The 17357-nt window shown below is 55.3% G+C and overlaps 1 protein-coding gene across 2 annotated transcripts in view; it reads right to left on the reverse strand.

The window, feature by feature from the left end:
* Positions 1 to 786: 786 nt before the first annotated feature.
* LARP1 (La ribonucleoprotein 1, translational regulator) overlaps positions 787 to 17357 on the reverse strand; it is a 44830-nt gene continuing 28259 nt past the window's right edge. The window contains exons 3-20 of one of the 2 annotated variants that reach the window (XM_048319432.1): positions 16543 to 16604; positions 14940 to 15005; positions 14028 to 14196; positions 13311 to 13442; positions 12994 to 13137; positions 12168 to 12330; positions 11793 to 11937; positions 11399 to 11573; positions 10385 to 10554; positions 9754 to 10113; positions 8491 to 8614; positions 7683 to 7888; positions 7481 to 7587; positions 6964 to 7115; positions 6546 to 6690; positions 6255 to 6364; positions 5635 to 5762; positions 787 to 5074 (exon numbers count right to left, since the gene is read on the reverse strand). In XM_048319432.1, coding sequence (XP_048175389.1) covers positions 4853 to 5074; positions 5635 to 5762; positions 6255 to 6364; positions 6546 to 6690; positions 6964 to 7115; positions 7481 to 7587; positions 7683 to 7888; positions 8491 to 8614; positions 9754 to 10113; positions 10385 to 10554; positions 11399 to 11573; positions 11793 to 11937; positions 12168 to 12330; positions 12994 to 13137; positions 13311 to 13442; positions 14028 to 14196; positions 14940 to 15005; positions 16543 to 16604 — 2780 coding nt within the window. In that variant the 3' untranslated portion in view covers positions 787 to 4852. Of the gene's footprint in view, positions 5075 to 5634; positions 5763 to 6254; positions 6365 to 6545; positions 6691 to 6963; positions 7116 to 7480; positions 7588 to 7682; positions 7889 to 8490; positions 8615 to 9753; positions 10114 to 10384; positions 10555 to 11398; positions 11574 to 11792; positions 11938 to 12167; positions 12331 to 12993; positions 13138 to 13310; positions 13443 to 14027; positions 14200 to 14939; positions 15006 to 16542; positions 16605 to 17357 lie in introns of both variants that reach the window. The other variant, XM_048319431.1, reaches the window with a different exon arrangement.

Raw genomic sequence — 17357 nt, forward strand, 5'->3', positions numbered from 1 at the left:
CCAAGTGGTGCCAAGCACCCCCTCCCACAAGGGGCACCACAGGCACAAGCCACCCTGGTGTAGGGCTGACACCTGGGGAGAGAGCAGGCTGACAGTGTGGGGAGCTGGAGGGTCCCCAGCACGCTCCACAGGGGCCGGCTGGCACCCAGGGCACTCCCTGCTCCTCTGGAGCTTCCCAAGGGGATGTGCTTGTCACAGATACATCGGTCCTATGTTCAAGTGTCTGCAGAAAGTGAAACTGTAAACTACTGGAAATGCTGCCCTCCAGCCACCTGCTCCATGCCACCGAGATGAACGTTTGCTTAGGAAAAAAAAAAGAAAGAAAGAAATTCTTTTATCTGTTACCTGTACTGGAAACTTTAAAAAAAGTCAGTGAGGCATTTAACATCAAGTGTAGCAACCCTCTCAAGAAGAGCCCAGTATCCATTTCAAACAGTGACAAGTGACATAACCAGCCTCAGAGGAGACAGGAGACAATAAGCATTGCAAACACAGCTTGCTACATTTACAGTTTTCCTTTTTTTTTTCCTTTTGATAAAGTAACTGGAAAGGCATTAACAGCTAGAAGGCCCCCTCTGCACTGCCATGGAACATGGCAGGACACTGAGGTTAAACACATCAGTTTGTTACAGTACAACGACCAGTCCCGAGCAGGTGCCGAAACTCGAGGGACCCCAAGGGCTACAGTGAGAAGGCGCCATCAGGGGTGCCAGGGGGGCAGCAGAAGAGAGATGGATAGGCAAAAACAGAGCAGCAGCATCATTACATTTTTTAGGGTTTTTTTTGTTTTGTTTTTTGTTGGTTTTTTTTTTCCACAAATGAGCATGGCAAAGCAACAAAGCCTCCTCAGAAACACACCTTCTACCTCCATTCTGACCCCACACCACAGCTCTGTACCTGTTGCAGCCACCTGCACTCCAAAGACAAGTTGACCTCAGCAAGGAGCCCCTAAGCTCCAGCAGCCTGGAGGACCTCCTAAGAAAAGGGGCAGGATGGGGAATGGTGCCCCAAGTCAGCCTCCCTCAGCCTTTCAAAAGCAGCTGGGGCTCCCCCCAGGCTGTGCCAGTGGCTGGATGCCAGCACCACACAGCCCTCGCGGGCTGTGGGACAATCAGCGCTCACAGGAGCACGTGTGCAACCACTCAGTCCTCTGAAATCAAAAAAAGCACAACACACAGTGGAGGTGAAGCATCCAAACTAAAAGCAAGGCCTAACTCCCTCCTCTACAGAAGGGCAAGAGCTTCCTCAAATGCAAACCCCCTCTGGACAGCTGTCCCTTCATCCAGTGGGGACATGAGCTGCATGTGATGCCTCCTGCGTGCAGCGGCAGCCTTGCTGCAGCCACTCCTGACCCAGCCGGGCATGGACCAGGCACCTGGAGAGCTCCCTGCCCTCCACCAGCACCCACCCCAGCACGGAGCGGGAGGGAACAGCTCTGTGTTCCCTTCCCTGGAGGAAGACAGGTGTGAGCAAGCAGCAGCTGCCTCAGGCTGTCATGTCCATCTTTGCTCTGTCCTGCCCACTGCTGTCCCATGGACAGCAAAACAAGGCACACAGTCCACAAACCTGGAGGGCACTGGGACCGCTGGGATCGCTCTTCTGACCCACCTTCCCCTGGGTGCACACATTAATGACAAACCACTGACTTGGCAGAGGGGGAAGGGAAAACACTTCCATGCTAAGACTAGAGCCTCAGGATCAGAAATTAAAAATTACTCAAAATCAATCAGTATTTTGGGAAATTCTCTGGGAAATGTCCTACCTCTTCTACCACCCAAGCAATTTCACAGTCTGCGCCACAAGCAACAACTCCATAGCAGCAGCCCATCCCTCCCCATCTCCTATTAATTTGTTGCTAAAACGCAGACAATTGGCTTCAAGAAAGAACAAGCACGAGAAAGGAGCACAGACACAGCAGCAAGGATCACCTGTGGCACATCCAGACCTGCCTGCACTCTCAAAAAACCAGCAACACATCTACAATGTCCTTGATCGACTCTCCAGCCTCCTCCTTCCCAAATCAGGGACAAACCCGCCTATATCCGTAACCTCAGAGATCTGACTCCAGCTCACGAGAGGGGGAAATCCAGAGATAACAGTCACGGCCGCAGCACTGTACAAGTGTTACTTTTGCCCATCTTGCCCAGTTCCCACCCCACAACCCCAGAGCACTGCTGCCATAACGGAGTTCACAGCCTCAGATGGGCTTTGCCTGCTGCAGCAATCAGGCCTGCGAGCGGTACCAGCTGCAGGGTGACATGGCAGGGGTGGACAAACCAGGGCAGGATCCCACCACCAGGAAATGGCCAAGCGGCAGCTCCCCAGCCTCTCAAACCCAGCTGTGCTTTCAATTTTAGCAGCAGTTCGTGAAGCCACTCCGCTTGGACCAGCCCACCTGCCCCCACCAAGGCAGCATCCTGGAAGCAGTGTCAGTTTGGGAAGTGATGACTTCAGCCAGGGCCCCACAAGCACCCCCAGCCACTGCTGATGGACAGCTTGTCCATGCTCCCCCTCTTGCTCCTGCTTTCAGTTCCTCGCTGCTCTCACTCACCCACTCTGCAGCCGCACAGGGACAGCCCTGGAGAGATGATGACTCCTCCCAGCTATGAGATGCAGCTCTGGCTCAACTGGATCCCTTGGGAAAACACTGTCCAGTACCAGCTTGTGACTTTGCAGAGAGGGCAACGCAATGAGCTGCACCTTTGGAGTGGTGCAGCACGTGCCCACTCCACACTGCACAGAAGAGCACAGCTCTGGAGCTCACAGGGATGGAGCCCCAGAGCCAGAGCCAAGCCAGGGATCCCAGGGACCCATCACAAGGAGCACAGTAGCAGCAAAGCAAGTGGGTCTGGCTGGAAAGGAACATGACTTTCCAGTGCTACCTCTGGAGCAGCTCCAGAGGTAGCACTGGACATCTCAGAGATACCATGTCTGACACATACCCCTCGCAAAGGATCCAGCTCACAGCCTGGGGAGGGTTTGCCTGCCAAAGCCCACCTGGTGCTGGATATAAGGATCTATCAAGTAAATGCCACAGCAGCTCTGCAGTCACCCCCTGCCTCAGCCAAGTAAGGAGCTACACGGTGTCATCTCAGCCCTTGGAAATGCACAGGGACTGTGCCCTGAGTGGGAGACTCCAGGCAGCCGCCTGCCACAATACAACACACAAGGAAACCCAGGTGAGAGCTCTCCTGTGCCAAGCAGGGCTCCTGCCTGCCCTGCACAAGTCCCAGCAGCAGCCCCGAGCCAGTGACTGCTGTGGGGCAGGTTTCCCAGGGCTGCCTCACTCCCTGTCAGGCTACAGCAGAAGCAGCCCTCGCTCACAGCCAGGACCAGTCCCCCCAGCTGCTGTGACAATCTCCCTGCTCACTCCCCAACCACGCTGGAAGCACAGACAGGAGCAGACCACCTCCCGCCCAGGGAGGGCCGGGGGCGCGAGCAAGGCCATGACAGGAACAGTCGCTGTCGTGGGGACAAGGCTGCCATGGTACAAACACGGCGGAGGGGCTGCGAGTACTGCGTGAGCACGAGTCTTGGATGTGACTGCCCTCAGCACCTTCCCCAGGAGACTCAGGCCTGGCAGGGAGGCATCCGAGAGAGCTGCGGGGTCAGAGGAAAGGCCGCAGGGAAGATCAGCTCGGCAGCAATGCCGTGAGGAGTCTCTGGGCCTGGGGGGAGCCAAGAGCCCAGTGCACCCCAGGGTACAGGAAGCCAACAAGCCTCCCCGGTCCAGCTCCACCATAAGGCAACTTTTTTTTGTGTGTTTTTGGGGTTTTTTGTTTGTTTTTTTTTTTTTTCTTTTTTTTCTTCAATAATATTTCCAAGGAAGAAAGCAAAGGGAGATGTGTCTTTTTAAAGAGTTTTTCTGTTGTTGTTGTAGAGGGGGTTGTGGGTTTGTTTTTTTTTTTTTTTGTCATTTTTTTTCCAAGGGAAAAGGAAGAGAAAAGCTCCTTTTGCAAAGTCCTGTCTTTGCATGCGATGGGCATTCCTGGGGCAGCGGGTGCACCGTCTAATGCAGGCTCGAGTCCAGGTGCCTGCCAGCCTCCCAACCAGCCATCCTCGCAGGAAGGAGTCAGAACAAGCCTATCCTTGGCAAAGGTCCTTTGGTTGACTTCCAAATTGTCCGTGGTGAAAGGGAGAGGTGGACAGAGGGAGAGCCAGACCCTCGGGAAGGTGAAGACATCAGGGAGAAGGGAGCGGGAGAACGAACAGGGCGATGCTCCTGTCGTGGAGGTCGGTGTCGGAGAGGCACCGCCGTACGTGGAATGGGAGACGCCAGCCGGGTCATGGAGATCAGAGGCTCCGCAGCATCGTCACACGCTGTGGCTTCGGTCCCCCACTGGGGAACCTCGCTCCTCCGAGCTTCCTGAGCGGCTGCCCCGTGATCCAAGGGGGGACACAGAGGGGACTCATTGGGGCCACACAGAGCACACTTCTTTTGGTAAATCCAGACGAACTTCTAGCAATAATTTAAAACTTGATATATATATATAATAATAAAAAAATCTCCCCTTTCCAACCCAGCCAGAACACATTTTTTTGAAGAGACACTAAGACATGAGTGTGTGCACAGGAGGAGAGGGAAGGGAAAGGGTGGGTCTGCTGGGAGTGGGTCTGGCTCTGGTCAGGGTAGTAACAGCAAAATGGTGTTTTGGATGCAGATCGTCTTTGCTTTCCAGCCACAAGAGAAGAAAATCGTGTGCGTTGAAGTTTCTCCCAAGCAGCCTATTCCTGGGAACCCACCTTCCAGCTCCCTTCCTGTCCCACCCCCTCATGTCTGCCCTTCTCCGAGCCATTCCCCACCAACCCAACCCACCCCACCCCCCGGCAGGAAGCAGATGCTGCAGCCTCTCTACTTCCCCACTGTCTGCGACTCTGCAGCTGATGGGGCAGGGGATTGCTGGCTCAGGTTTTTGGCATCCTCTTGTGCAGGCTGGCTGGGTGAGGCGTGGGCTTGGCTGGATGGGCACTGGCTGACCGTTTTGCTGGAAGACTGGGATGGGTAGCGCTTCCTGCCATCTCCCCCTGATGTCGTGGGGTATCTCTTGTGTCCACCTTCCTCCCCCATGGGTGGCTGGAAGAGAAGCACCCCAGTATGAGCACAGCCTCCTCCAAATTCCCGTCCCTTGGGATCAGGAAAAAAGCCCTCTTACAAGCCTCCAATTGCAACTTCCCTCCCTGGCCCACAAGGAACACACACATTCACCCCAAGCACTCAGTTACCCTTCTGTCCAAATTTCCCGCTGTCAGATTTGACAAAAAGACTGACTGACTTCCAAATTGACCACAATGGTGACAACTTGCTCATAGTCACCTGCTTCCCACACAGGGGCACAATCCAGAAGCTTGGGAGCCAAACCTCCCCACAAAGCTAGCTCTACTCAAACCATCAATGCTCCCTTTCCTCACCTCACCAGGGAGGACAGGCTCACCCAGCTCCTTATCCCACACCGAGTGGATTTGCCATATTCCAATCCCGCCGTTTGTTCCCAGCCTGGCTGCAATGACTGGGAGTGACAGTAGGTGTCACTGCCCCCCCTCCTGCCACCGCCTGGGGACCCCCAAAATCCTCCTTCCTCAGAGCGCTGTTTGCAGGGGCCATCCAGGAATGGTGCAGGAATTGTGTCTACTCACATCTACTCGGAAGTCCTCGAGGCGCTTGAACTTGCTGAGGTATTCTTGCAGTTTGCTGTTAATATCCAGATTTTTGGCTTTGGAATATTTTAAGAAGGCCCAGAACTTTTCCAGCCCATAGAGCTGCCCTGGAGAGAATAAAAAAAAATCCAGATGTCAGCAGGACAAAAAAACAAACAAGACACTTTTCCTCCAGGCTTCCCCACAAACCCTGCTGTCCTGCTGGTGGGCACAGCCTCGGCAAGATGGAGAACCTGGATGGAAGCAACCTACATCAGTCCTGGGCAGCCCCCTTGACTTGGGATGTCCCCAGGCTCCGCTGACTTGGTGGTGGCAAGGCTCAGCCACTGCGGGGCCTTGAGAAATCCCACAGGAAATGGTGCCACTAGAGGAAGGCTTTGGGAGAGCTGCAGCCTCCCACTGCCCTCCTCCAGCCCCCAGCAATCTTCAGGATGGTGAGGATCTACTCAACCCTCTCCTGAGAAATGAGCAACAGGACATCTCAGTCCCCAATGCACAGCACTATGTGGCTTCCCCAAAATGATGAGAAGAGGCTCAGGAGCACCATGCAGCTGAGCTACACCACTGCCAATCTTAGAGAAGCCAAAGGAGGCACCTACCAGCTTCATAATCCTTGATGGTCTCTTCTTGGAAGTCCTTAAATATGTCTGGCCGGAATTTCTTCTCCAGCCCGTAGCTGTAGTATCTGAAAAGGCACTCCAGACCGTACCTGGGAAGGGAGCAGCATGTGGAGCTCAGACACTGGCGCACACAACACAGGGCAGCAGCAGGTGACTGAAGGCAACCCCCAGACCCACCTTCAAGCAAGGCAGAGGCACTGCCTTAATCTGCTGTGAGCATTGTAAAAGGCCAAACCCTTAGAAAAGGCCACTCTGTCACTCCTCTCTTACCTGTATCCCTCCTTCCCATCCTCCACAGCCAGTTGCTTGAACTCCTCATACATTTTCTTGTTGAAGTGATCTCGGAGGAAGAAGGACCAGAACCGGAAAAGTGTGTTCATCTCCTGGGACTGACCAATGCCCAGTCGTTTCCGCTCTGTTTGGGGAAGAGGAGATGATTACAAGGCCAATCCTCTCCCACAGAGTCAGGGACTCACAGGCAGGAGGGCCCTGTGCCACTGTGATGACACCCAGCCCCAGCACTGGACACCCTGAGCACAGCCCACGCTCCCCACAAACCATGGGGACACAGCAGCTGCCAGCAGGGCTGTCCTGTAGGACCCTGCCTGTGTCCATCCCTGCCATGCTCCTGTCCCAAACACAGCAGCGCAGGGACACCCTGTCCCACCCCTCAGTGCAGTGTCCCTACCGTTAAGGCAGCGCCGCCGGTACTTGTGGTAGACGTGTTGTGTGAAGCCGTTCTCCTTGAGCAGCTCGTGCGAAGGATGCTGGAACTTGGGCAGGGACTGCGGGGTGCAGCCGTAGCTCCCGACAGCCGGGGTCCCCTCCGAGGGGCTGGAGCTGAGCGTGAGAGACTCCTGTCAACACCCTTCCTCGGCATCACCCAGCAGAGCACGGTCACACTCCACCCCACCTGTTGGTCCCACCCACGCCATCACTACCCTGGGTTTGGGACATGAGCCATGGAGCAGCCTACTAGGAAGGGAACCAGTGTTTCTAATCAAGTCTCATTTTGCTCTTCTGCAAGGCTACAGATTTTCCCCAAGCCTTTCCAGGAAGGGCAGGTTTGATCCCTGTCCTTTCTGCAGCCACCTAACAGGAGACATCCCCTGCAAGACCAGATGCTGCCTTTCCCCTTCCTTCCCACACTCCCTCCCTTTCCTGTTTCTGCCTCCTCCATGATCCCACACGCTTGTCTGTGGTACCTGATGGAGGCAGTCCGGGGCCTGTGCTCCCGAGAGTCCATAACCCAGCCCACGTGGCACTCCATCGGAGGGTTCGAACTGTGCCTCGTCTTCCTCTTACGTGGAGTCTGCAAGACACAGTGCATCACAGATGTGTTCCTTTCCTCCCTAGGCCCCAGCTGGGAGACCCCAGCTCCCATTCCCCAGCCCAGCCTGGTCCCACCTTGGCATCTATCGTCCTGCCCTCTTTCACCACTGGGTAGAACCGGGGCGTCTGTGTCGGGTCCTTGAGCTGCGGCGTGCGCGGGGTGCGGGGGGTCCTGGCGTTGCGGTAGTTGGGTGATTCTGGGACAGTCGTGGGCAAAGAGCGGGCAATGGTGGAAGGCTCAGGGACTCCGAAGAGCTTGTTGGCCAAAGCGTCTGTAGGTACTGCAGGGAGAAACCCCCGCCCTGTGTCAGGCTGGGCTCTGGGCACCAGAGCATCACTACCATCAGGCAGCTGGGAAGCAGCAGGGGCAGGAATGCAGGGACACATCCCCTCTCCCACACAAGCAGCTTCAAATCCAGTTTGGCTAGAAAGCACAAATCCTAGCAGCAGATGCAAAGACTGAGCTCCCCACAAGGTATCTGCTTCCTAGTGCTTAACAGCAGCAACAAATCCCTGTCCCCAAGGACACGGCCCTGGTGTCACACAGGCAAACAAGGCCCAGCAGGCAGCTGCCTCCCAAGTACTCAGAGAGGGTCCAAGAGGAGAGCCAAATCCACGGAAGTACATCAGAGTCTGCCAAGGTTTCCTCACTCCACTGGGACAAAGACTGTGAGTTCTAGATCCCCAAAGTATTCAGCTGGAAGAGCATCATTAATCTGGGAAAGATCCAACTCAGAATATTCTGTGAACTTTGTGAACTAGATAATCCACCACACCTGTGACCCCAGTTCCATCTCCCTAGCTGCCACCCAACCTCCAAGAACCTCTCACCATGAGGAGCAGGGACAAATTTAGTACCACCCATTCATGCCCCATCTCTTACCTTGCTGGAACCTGGGGGGACCAGGAGGGACTTCCTGGTTTGGATCCACAGGGGGCTCTGGGGTCAGGGTGTCAAACTGCTCCCTGCTGATCATATTCACCTTCTTGAAGTTCTCCACCTCTTGCTGCATTGGAGGAGGAAGATGGTGAAGAAACCACTCATCCCATCACAACCATGGCTCTGCTTGTGCAACAGCCACAACGCTGGGTCCTGAGTGCAGTCCCAGGGTCTGGGTGCCCAGAGGGCACCTGCTGCACAGGGGCAGGAAGGGGAGATGCAGCAGACACAAAACTGGGCACTGCATAGGCCAGGTCTGAGCCATTGCTGCTCCCAAGCTTTCAGGGATCCCACAATGCAGCTTCACTAACCAGCACCTGCTTCTTTCAGGCTTTTACCACCCAGGTCAGAGCCAGTGCAGTAACGTTCAAGATGAGCTCAGTGACCTATTTATGGCCAGGACCCCCCTGCCACCATCTTGGGTCCTTAGAGCCCCCCTCCCCAAATCTTCACAGCCACACTGGCAGCAGGGCACAACACTCCCATGGATCTGAAGGACCCACACCCCCAACACACTGTCCCTGTCACCCTCAGCTTCTGTCACCCCAGAGAGCACTGCTTCAGCAATGGGCCAGGTACCAGACATAGAAGCACTGAGCCCATCCCATCTCACAGCCATGATTTCTGTCACTGAGTGAGTCTAGGCAAGTCCCCAAAAGTGAGAGTCACCAAGCTGGGACCCATACATTTCAAAACAGCAGGTGGGCTTTCTATAAAAAGCCCATGTCCGTGCAAACTGACACCAAAATGGAGAAGAGCACAGGCCAAGACCAGCCCAGCCACCTATGAATTTGTTCCCAACACGTGTAGTCTCCAACAGCCTGCACCACAAAGCACAGGGCACTACGGGCAGCGCAGAGACACCCAGTTCCCCTCACAGATCTGGGACTGCCAGCCAAGGTCCTGGCAGACAGCAGAACAATGGACCCCACGTTCCAGGTCACCTCACTACTGGCACTTTGTTTACCTGGCTGCAGCCTCACGTCTGGTTACAGGGCTGTGTTTATCGCTGCTATGGCTGAGCATGATGCTGGGAGCCAAGAATCCCAAACATTGCAAGAGGACTAATCCCAGCTTAGTTCTACTCCACGAGTAGCCTGCAACCCGCTGCCCTGCCCTTTTCACTCCAGCCCAGCAGCCACTGCTGCAATGAGGCTCTCCACAGCCCACACGGATCCCTCCCATCCTTGCATCAGCCACTCTCACCTTGATCTGTGAATACTCCGGCTCAAACTGCTCTGTCCACAGGTCCTGCTCATAGTAGTAGAGCCCATCATTGATCACCTTGGCCAGCTCTGAGCTCATTTTAGCCCTGGAAGTGTGGTTGCCAGTCCGGTCCCCCCCAGGATGCCGGCGCAGGTATGGAGGGGTCTGCGTCACGATGAGGATCTTGTTCACGTCGCGGTCATCGATCTCGTAGTCCGAGTCTTCGTCTGACCAGTCGGTGAAGGTGTTCTTGCGGCCGTCCATCTGCTCCATCTCCTCATCGAAGAGGAAGTCGAGCTCCTCGGGTTCATCTTGGTCCTTTTGCTTCTGCTGCTGTGGTGTCTTTGACTCCTCTGGTTTCTGCAGGTAGGGGGGCAAGGGGGACACAGGGTGAAGACCACACACCGACATGAGACCCAGCTCTTGCCCCTTGTTTCTTTACCCCAGCCCATCTGGGGAGAACACCTCATTTACACCACTGAGGAGTAGCTCCAAAGGGGCTCAGATGGAAATGGGACAGACTGGGACATCACTCCCAACAGATCCTACTTGACTGAAGCCTGCCTATGCATGATCCAAGTCACCCCAACCACTGGGAGACTCCCACTCCAACAGCTCCTACATCACTTACCTTGGGCCTGGATGGGGAAGGTCGGGGTCTCTTCTTCACTTCAATCCATGTCTCTGAATCCAGGTCTGGCAGGCTTGTGGACAGGCCCTTGGGCATTGTCTTCAGGTTACTGACCTCCTCTGTTTTGGTAGGGACTGGGCTGGCAGGACGTGGGGAGCCTGGAGCGGACTCTGGAGCCAACAAGAGCCACAAGGTGCTTTAGAGGGAGGGAGGGAACCCAGGGGGTGTGTGTAGCTACGAACTACCCAACCATTCTGGAAGCATGGCACAGCCTGTAGGGCTAACTGGCATCCAGTGGCCAAGGCTTACCAGCACAGTGCCCACAAGTGCTGGAGTGGGAATCTCCAGTTAAGGCTGTGATGCCAGGGGTGGCCACAGAGCTTTGCAGGTAACATCTTCCCAGACACACAAAGCCCTAAAGCAGGTGCTCTGCTGCTCTCTGGGAAACCTTCCCAAGAGAGTCTGGAGCCAGAACTTCTCCTGTCAAAACTCTTAAAACAGCACCAAGAAGATCCTTACCTTGGGCTCTCAGGCCCAGCCCTGGGCTCCTGCCAGCCCCCGTGGGATGGGGTGACAAGAGCATGGGAAGCCCACAAAGGACAGAAGACCCTTCTGCAGCACTTGGTTGACAGCTCCACACCTGCTGCCCAATTTGTGCCCAGTATCTCCTCAACCAGTAAAGAAAGGCTGGATTCACAAGTGCCCTCTGCTCTGCCCAGCAGCTGTAGACTATTTCCAGGCAAGTCAAGAGACTTTCAGCAGGACTGACCCTCCCTGAATCCCTTCAGCCTCAACTGAGGAAAAGCCACACTCGGTCTCTCACACCACCCCCATGTCTAGAGGCATCAGCATTCTGGGGCTCCAAGGACAGAGCCCACACCAGCTCCCACCACCAAGGAGAAAGCCAACGGCAGAGCCCTGCCCTGGGGAACACTCCTGACTCTCAGGGTCTCAGTCGTGCTGCAGTCCCAGCACTGCATCCCACACCTCCCTCCACATTCCCCCAGGGCTCACCAGTCTCTTTCTGGAAGCTCTGCCGGGGCACAAACTCGGGGCAATTGATGAACTGTGAGAAGTCTGTCTGTGTGTAGTCTGCCATAGGGGGGCCAGGCAGAGCCCATTTTTCTGGCTGCTCTTTTCTCCTGATCTTCTCATCCACAATTTCCACCACCTTGCTGTCCTTCAGAGCCTGGAACCAAGCAATACTTGGTTAACTTAGGGCTTTGTTTTGGCATATTGAGGGCCTCAGCCCAAGTCATTCCTCCCTGGAAGCAGTAATAGGAGGCAGGAGCAAGTCAGGGACAAGAGAAGGCTCCACTTGCACCTCATCCACAGCAAACAGGCATCAATCACACAGGGGTGGTGAGAAGCAGAACAAGGAGGAAAGGTCACCTTTCCTTGCCCTCACCTTGATGATGAGGCTGATGTCGGTGGTCAGCGCCTGCACCCGGTGGAAGCTGGCGATCAGCGTGATGGGCAGGAAGCCATCCGAGTCCATCTTGCGGCGCAGGAAGAAGTCTCGCTCCAGGTTGTCCACGCTGAAGTAATATTCTCTGTATGGACAATGTGTCAGTGAGAGGAAGCTCCAAACCACCATCCTCTGGGCACCCCCACGGAAATAACCCACACACACACTGAGGGGAGCAAGCCTGGGGAGCCCAGGCGTGCTGGTGCTGGAAGCGAGGCAGGGACTCAGCACACCTCGGCTCTAACCCTTCCCGTGGGATTGGCTGCACAGTCCCCACCACCCAACACTGGGACAAGGACAGGAGGTGGTGCTCACATCTGCCTCTTGATGTAGTCCTTGAGCAGCTCCTGGTCCACACTGTAGAGCTCAGCACTGCTGATGTTGTCAAAGTAGTAGGTGATGTTGCTGGCGTACTTCTGGGTGCGGGAGCCGTCGGAGCCCTCGAATTTCCGGTATCCGTACTGATAGTCAAAGTGCCCTGGGGACACCAGGGAGGGTCAGCACAGAGCCCCTGGGATTTGCCGCACAGGCTGCACTGCCAGATGAGGCTGGACTCCTACACAAACAGTTCCCTCTTCCTAAGGGCCCCCTGGAAGCCCGCAGTGGGGCATCCACGTCCCTCATCCTCCTGCTCTCTGCCTTTGCCACAGAAGAGCCCAGGAACCCTCTTACCCAGGAGCAACTGGGCAGCCCAGTTGACACACAAAGGCCCTACACTGAAGCTGCATCAGGGCTAGCACAGACACTGCCCAGTCAAATGCTAGGGCACATGCTCTTCCTTATCCAAGCCACGACTCCTGCTTGGCTCTCCACATGGCATAAAGCCTTTACAGACTATCAACATGCTTCAACTCCTGCTCACAGAGGTATTGCAATGAGCAGAAAACAGGAAAAAGAGCTTGGCCTGAGTAGCAGGAAGACATTTGCTTTTATAAAAACACTAATAAGAATTATTTGCTTTGTTAAAAGCAGCTCAAGTTACCATCTGGAAAGACCTGCCACAATATTCCCCTGTATCCCTGGAGTGCTCTGCCCTCCCCAGCCCACATTAGAGCCCCAGGTCTCTCAGGCACACAGACACAGAGCCCTGCACACTGCGTCACTCTCCCTGCAGTCACAAGAGCACACACACAGTGATCACCTCCTCTGCCACGGCCACGGCCCCTGCCCCGGCCGCGGCCTCGGCCCCGGAAGGTGCCTCGCACGGCCCCTCCCTCGCTCTTCACGCTGGAGGTCTCGTCGTGGTCCTGCCAGCTGCGCTCGTGCTTGTTGTCAGGGTGCCAGCCTGCAGCACATGGGAAGGAGAGGCAGGAGGGGTATTAGGGCACAACAGCACCTCCCTGAAGCAAGCCCGCTGCACCCAGAGCCCTCTGAATGCAGGAAAGTTGCCCCCTGGTCACCGGGGCTTGCTCTGCCCCGCAAGCAGGCCAGGAGCGGGTGCCCAGCCCGAGCCCCCACCTTTGAGCTCGCTGCGGTTGTTGGAGGGGTGCCTGTGCTGCTCGTTTTGCCGGTTGTTCCGAGAGGCCGTTTTGTCCCTAGGTACCTCTGACTTCATGTCTATCTGCAAAGGGACCCACTTGTGTTTGTTGCCTGCAAAAGGACAGGGTTTGGGTGTGACACAGGTTCAGAGAGCATCTGCTTCCTCTCCCGCAGCCCCCTCTTGCCACGCAGCCCCCACACGTGGGGGAAAGAAAGCAGCAGGGCCTTTTGGACAGGCCCTGTCCTCTGACATCCCTCCAGGCCTTGCTGGGTGCAGAAAAGCTCTGACGAGGACTCTGAGACATGGAGGGACATGATTCAGAACTTGCCTGTGGCAATTATCACAGCACTTGTCCTTCTTCTGCCCTTTTCTGCCTGCCCAGGCTCAGGCCAGACTGAGCCCACGTGTCAACCACAGCTGATACAACCCACAATGAGGGGCTGTTCTGCACCACCATGGAGCACACAGGAGGGCAGGCTCCTGCCCTGCCCCTCCTTGGGCCCTGCTCCACCTGCTCCCACCAAAATGACACCTGAAGCCTGCAAACACCTTTCCCCACAGCTGTCCCAAGTGCTGGGATCGTGTCCTGCAGCAAGGCCCCCAGGGAAGGCAGAGGATGCTTCCACCTGCCTGTGGGTTGTGAAGGGGGAGACAAGCTGAGCCCAGGGGACAGTCCCCATCAGCTCCTGCCTTACCTTTCTTCTTCTGGGCTGACTTCTGGTTGTCATCGTCACCATTCTTCTCCTCCCCAGACTCATCAGATTTGGTTTTCAGGCTCTCTTTGCCATCACTCCCGTCCCCCTTTTCCTGCTCTTTCATGTCTTTCTTGACAGGTAGCTTCCGAAGGGATGGTGCTTTGTGTGGCTGCTGGGGACACATCAGTGCAGGAAAGATGTGAGAGAAGTGAGGAGCTGGAGGCAGACCCCAGCTGCCCCAGCAGGAACAGGAAGACCTTGCCCTAGGCTGCGTGCATCCCTGGTCTGTACCTCCCAGAGCTGTCCTGCTCCTAGGGAAGGGCTCGTGGCTGAGCAGGGCAAAGATGCTGGGAAGTGCTTGAGCTGAGACATCAAGATGGGCTGACAGGGAGACCTTGTGCTCATGGACGGGGTCGTCCTATAAGGAACCAGACTGTCCCAGTGGCAAAAGGGTGAGTGACCACCTTGCCCTGACAGACAGCCAGGAGCTGGCAGAGCAGCATCCAAAAATAGAAAGGTTACAATGACACCCATGTCCTCAGCAGGAAGGAAAGGCCAAGCCCCTCAGGCATATCAAACCTTTCTCATGCATTTTCAGTTCCTCCCACCAAACTCCTGACTTTGGCCCAGCCCCTTGCTGCACAAAGCAGCCCTGAGAAGAGCAGGTCTGGGAGTTGCCCTACCTGCTTCAGCCAACCCAGAGTTTAGACTGGGCTCCAGCTTCCCAGAATAGCACTGAGGGAGGGAGTCCACATGGGCAGCCCTAAAAGGAAATTCCCTGCACGCTATTCCTGGCTGCCTCCGCACTGACACTCAGCACCCCAAACGGCCTGGCTCAGCCAGTGCTTCCAGAGAGACAGGGAGGTCTGCAAGGGCCTTATCCTGCTCATCACAATGGTTCTGTGCTCTCACCTGGACACTCTTGTGGGCTATTTCTCCAGGTGTTGGCCAATTTGTGGCATCACCGAAGTCACCAACCTTGTACCAAAGAGAAAGGTCCTGTTAGTGCACAAAGCTGCAGGTGCTGTTCCCTGCAGCAGGGAAGAATCCTTTCCACCCACCACTGTCCCACAAACAGCTGTCGCCAGGAGGCTGGACGGGGACACTCACACTGCACATGCACAGTCCCTCTCCCCACCCAAGCAGGGTCCCTGAACTAATCCCAAGTAACTGCAGACAAGTTTATGTCCATCAGATATGGTAATGAGGCTGCCACGAGTCCTGCAAGCTCCCAGCCTCTCACCAAACATTCTCCCCCAGCAGCAAGTTGCCCAGGGTAATTCACTCAGTCACAGGCACCATCCCTTGGACAGGGAAAGCATTCAGCTTCCAGCATTCTAAATCCACCTCAAGCAACCACATCCCACTGAAGAAGCTCTTCCACCTAGCGGCAGTCACAGCCAGGCACAGCCCCACTGGAGTGCCCAGCTACAACCACCACGTGCTGCCAACAAAGTAAGGGAATGGTCTCGTGGCGGGGGAGAAAATTCAAGCAGGTGTTGAGGACTCCCTCATTCCAGTCACCCCATGGTCACACAGGGGAACATCAACTACTTCTCTGCTGAATAAATGACCTGGTCACTACTATTATATTTACCTCTTTCAGGTTTCAGAGAATCTGCAGGACAGAGGAAAGAAGCCAAACAGCTGCCCAGGTACCAAATGAATCATGGCTGGGCACTGAGTTTATGTGGGCACAGGGGCTCCTCCTTGCCCTTGTGGGATTGTTATTTCCAAATTAATGTGGAGTCAAATTAATTTTTTATCCCTCAAGAGATCACATCTTTACATGCAGGTGCCATGCTCCTCTGCCCAGGAGGCAAGTTTCCTGGGAAAACCAATTCCAGTGCAGGGCCATGCCTGTTTCACAGAGAGAAGCACCTTTCATCCCCAGGGCCCTCCTCTCTCCAAAATGGAACAGAGGAGAAAAGTCCTATCAAGTTGCAGATACATCTCCACTGGCTGCTGGGAGCCAACACCAACAACCCATGGCCCGAGCTGTGCCCCAGAAGGAACTGTCCCTCCATCACCACTGACTGCCTGGAACAAACTGCCCTGGTTCGTCCAGAGAAGTTGCTTTGTCTGACATCAATTCCTGTGGCTCTCTGTGTGCCAGTGAGGAACAGACTGCACAGGGAAGGACAGAGCTGCGGACACACCACTGTCACCACCCTGTCTGCACTGCAAAGCTGGGCACAGGCTGAGCCCACAAGGAATTTGGGATGTCCTCACAGTGGCATGAGATGTTTCCCACATCCTGGACTCCTCCAGGTGCCTCCCTGTTAGAGGGGAGGTGAGAAGGTCTCCCCTGACCTAGCTGGGCAGAAAGCCAGTCAAAGCAACATGCAAGACCCCTAAAATGCTGAAGAGGATATAGAGAACAAGGCCAGCACACTAGCCCCTCCACAACCAAGCTTGTGAAGGGAGAGCTCTCCAGACCTTCAAGAGGCTCATGCAGCACTGACAACTGCACCGGAAATAGGGGGCCATCGAGAGGAGAGCAGCACAGCCTTACCTTGCTTCCTTTCCTCTGTCTTGGGTTGGCAGCCCTCACCACTTTCGCTGGAGTTGTAAGTTCTGCAAGAGAAGGACAACAAAAGTGTTAAAACACAGCTGAGGGCTGTGGGTGGGAGTGTTGGCTCTGGAGAGAAGTGGGTAGGAAGCAAAGCAGCTCCCCCTTTATCAAAGGAGGGCTAAGAGGAAAAGGTGAGTAGAGAACACAGCTAGCTCCTGACTTGAGTCTCAGAACAGCCCCATTAAGATCAGAAAACTCCTGACCAATCCAGGTGGGTCAGAGATGGACTTTTAACCCTAACCTGCTGCAGGAAGGCACTCCCTGCCTTAGCTCTGCCCTCCCCTCTTGGCCTTGCCAGCCAGGGAGGAAGGGGGACAAGGAGCTCAGCTCATTCTGCAAAGCACCCACAGAACAGCAAAACAAACATGCCCTTGAAGAGCCAAGGCCCATCACGGCACCATGAGGCCGGTGCTGCCCAGGGAGCAGAGCAGGGCTCCAACAGAGGGATGCAAAAGTCTCTGGCTGCTGAATCCTGGTTTGAACTCAGGCATCCCAGCAGGGACAGCAAGTTCACAAGAGGAAATGTACAGAGAGAATGAGCCAGATACATCAAGTGCCTAAATCCTGCTACAGCTGAAAGTATTTAGGCACTGAAGCACCTCTGGGGTGTTTTAACACATCAGAGTGAGACCGTTGGGGTTCACACCACCAAAGACCTCACAGCAAGTCAAGATCTCAACCTCACCATGGCCCATCTTGGGTCCTGCTCACACACCACCTCCTCACAAGCAGAAATAGGAACTCAATTTGCTTTC

This window comes from Corvus hawaiiensis, chromosome 15 (assembly GCF_020740725.1).
Source record: "Corvus hawaiiensis isolate bCorHaw1 chromosome 15, bCorHaw1.pri.cur, whole genome shotgun sequence".
NCBI lineage: Eukaryota > Metazoa > Chordata > Aves > Passeriformes > Corvidae > Corvus > Corvus hawaiiensis.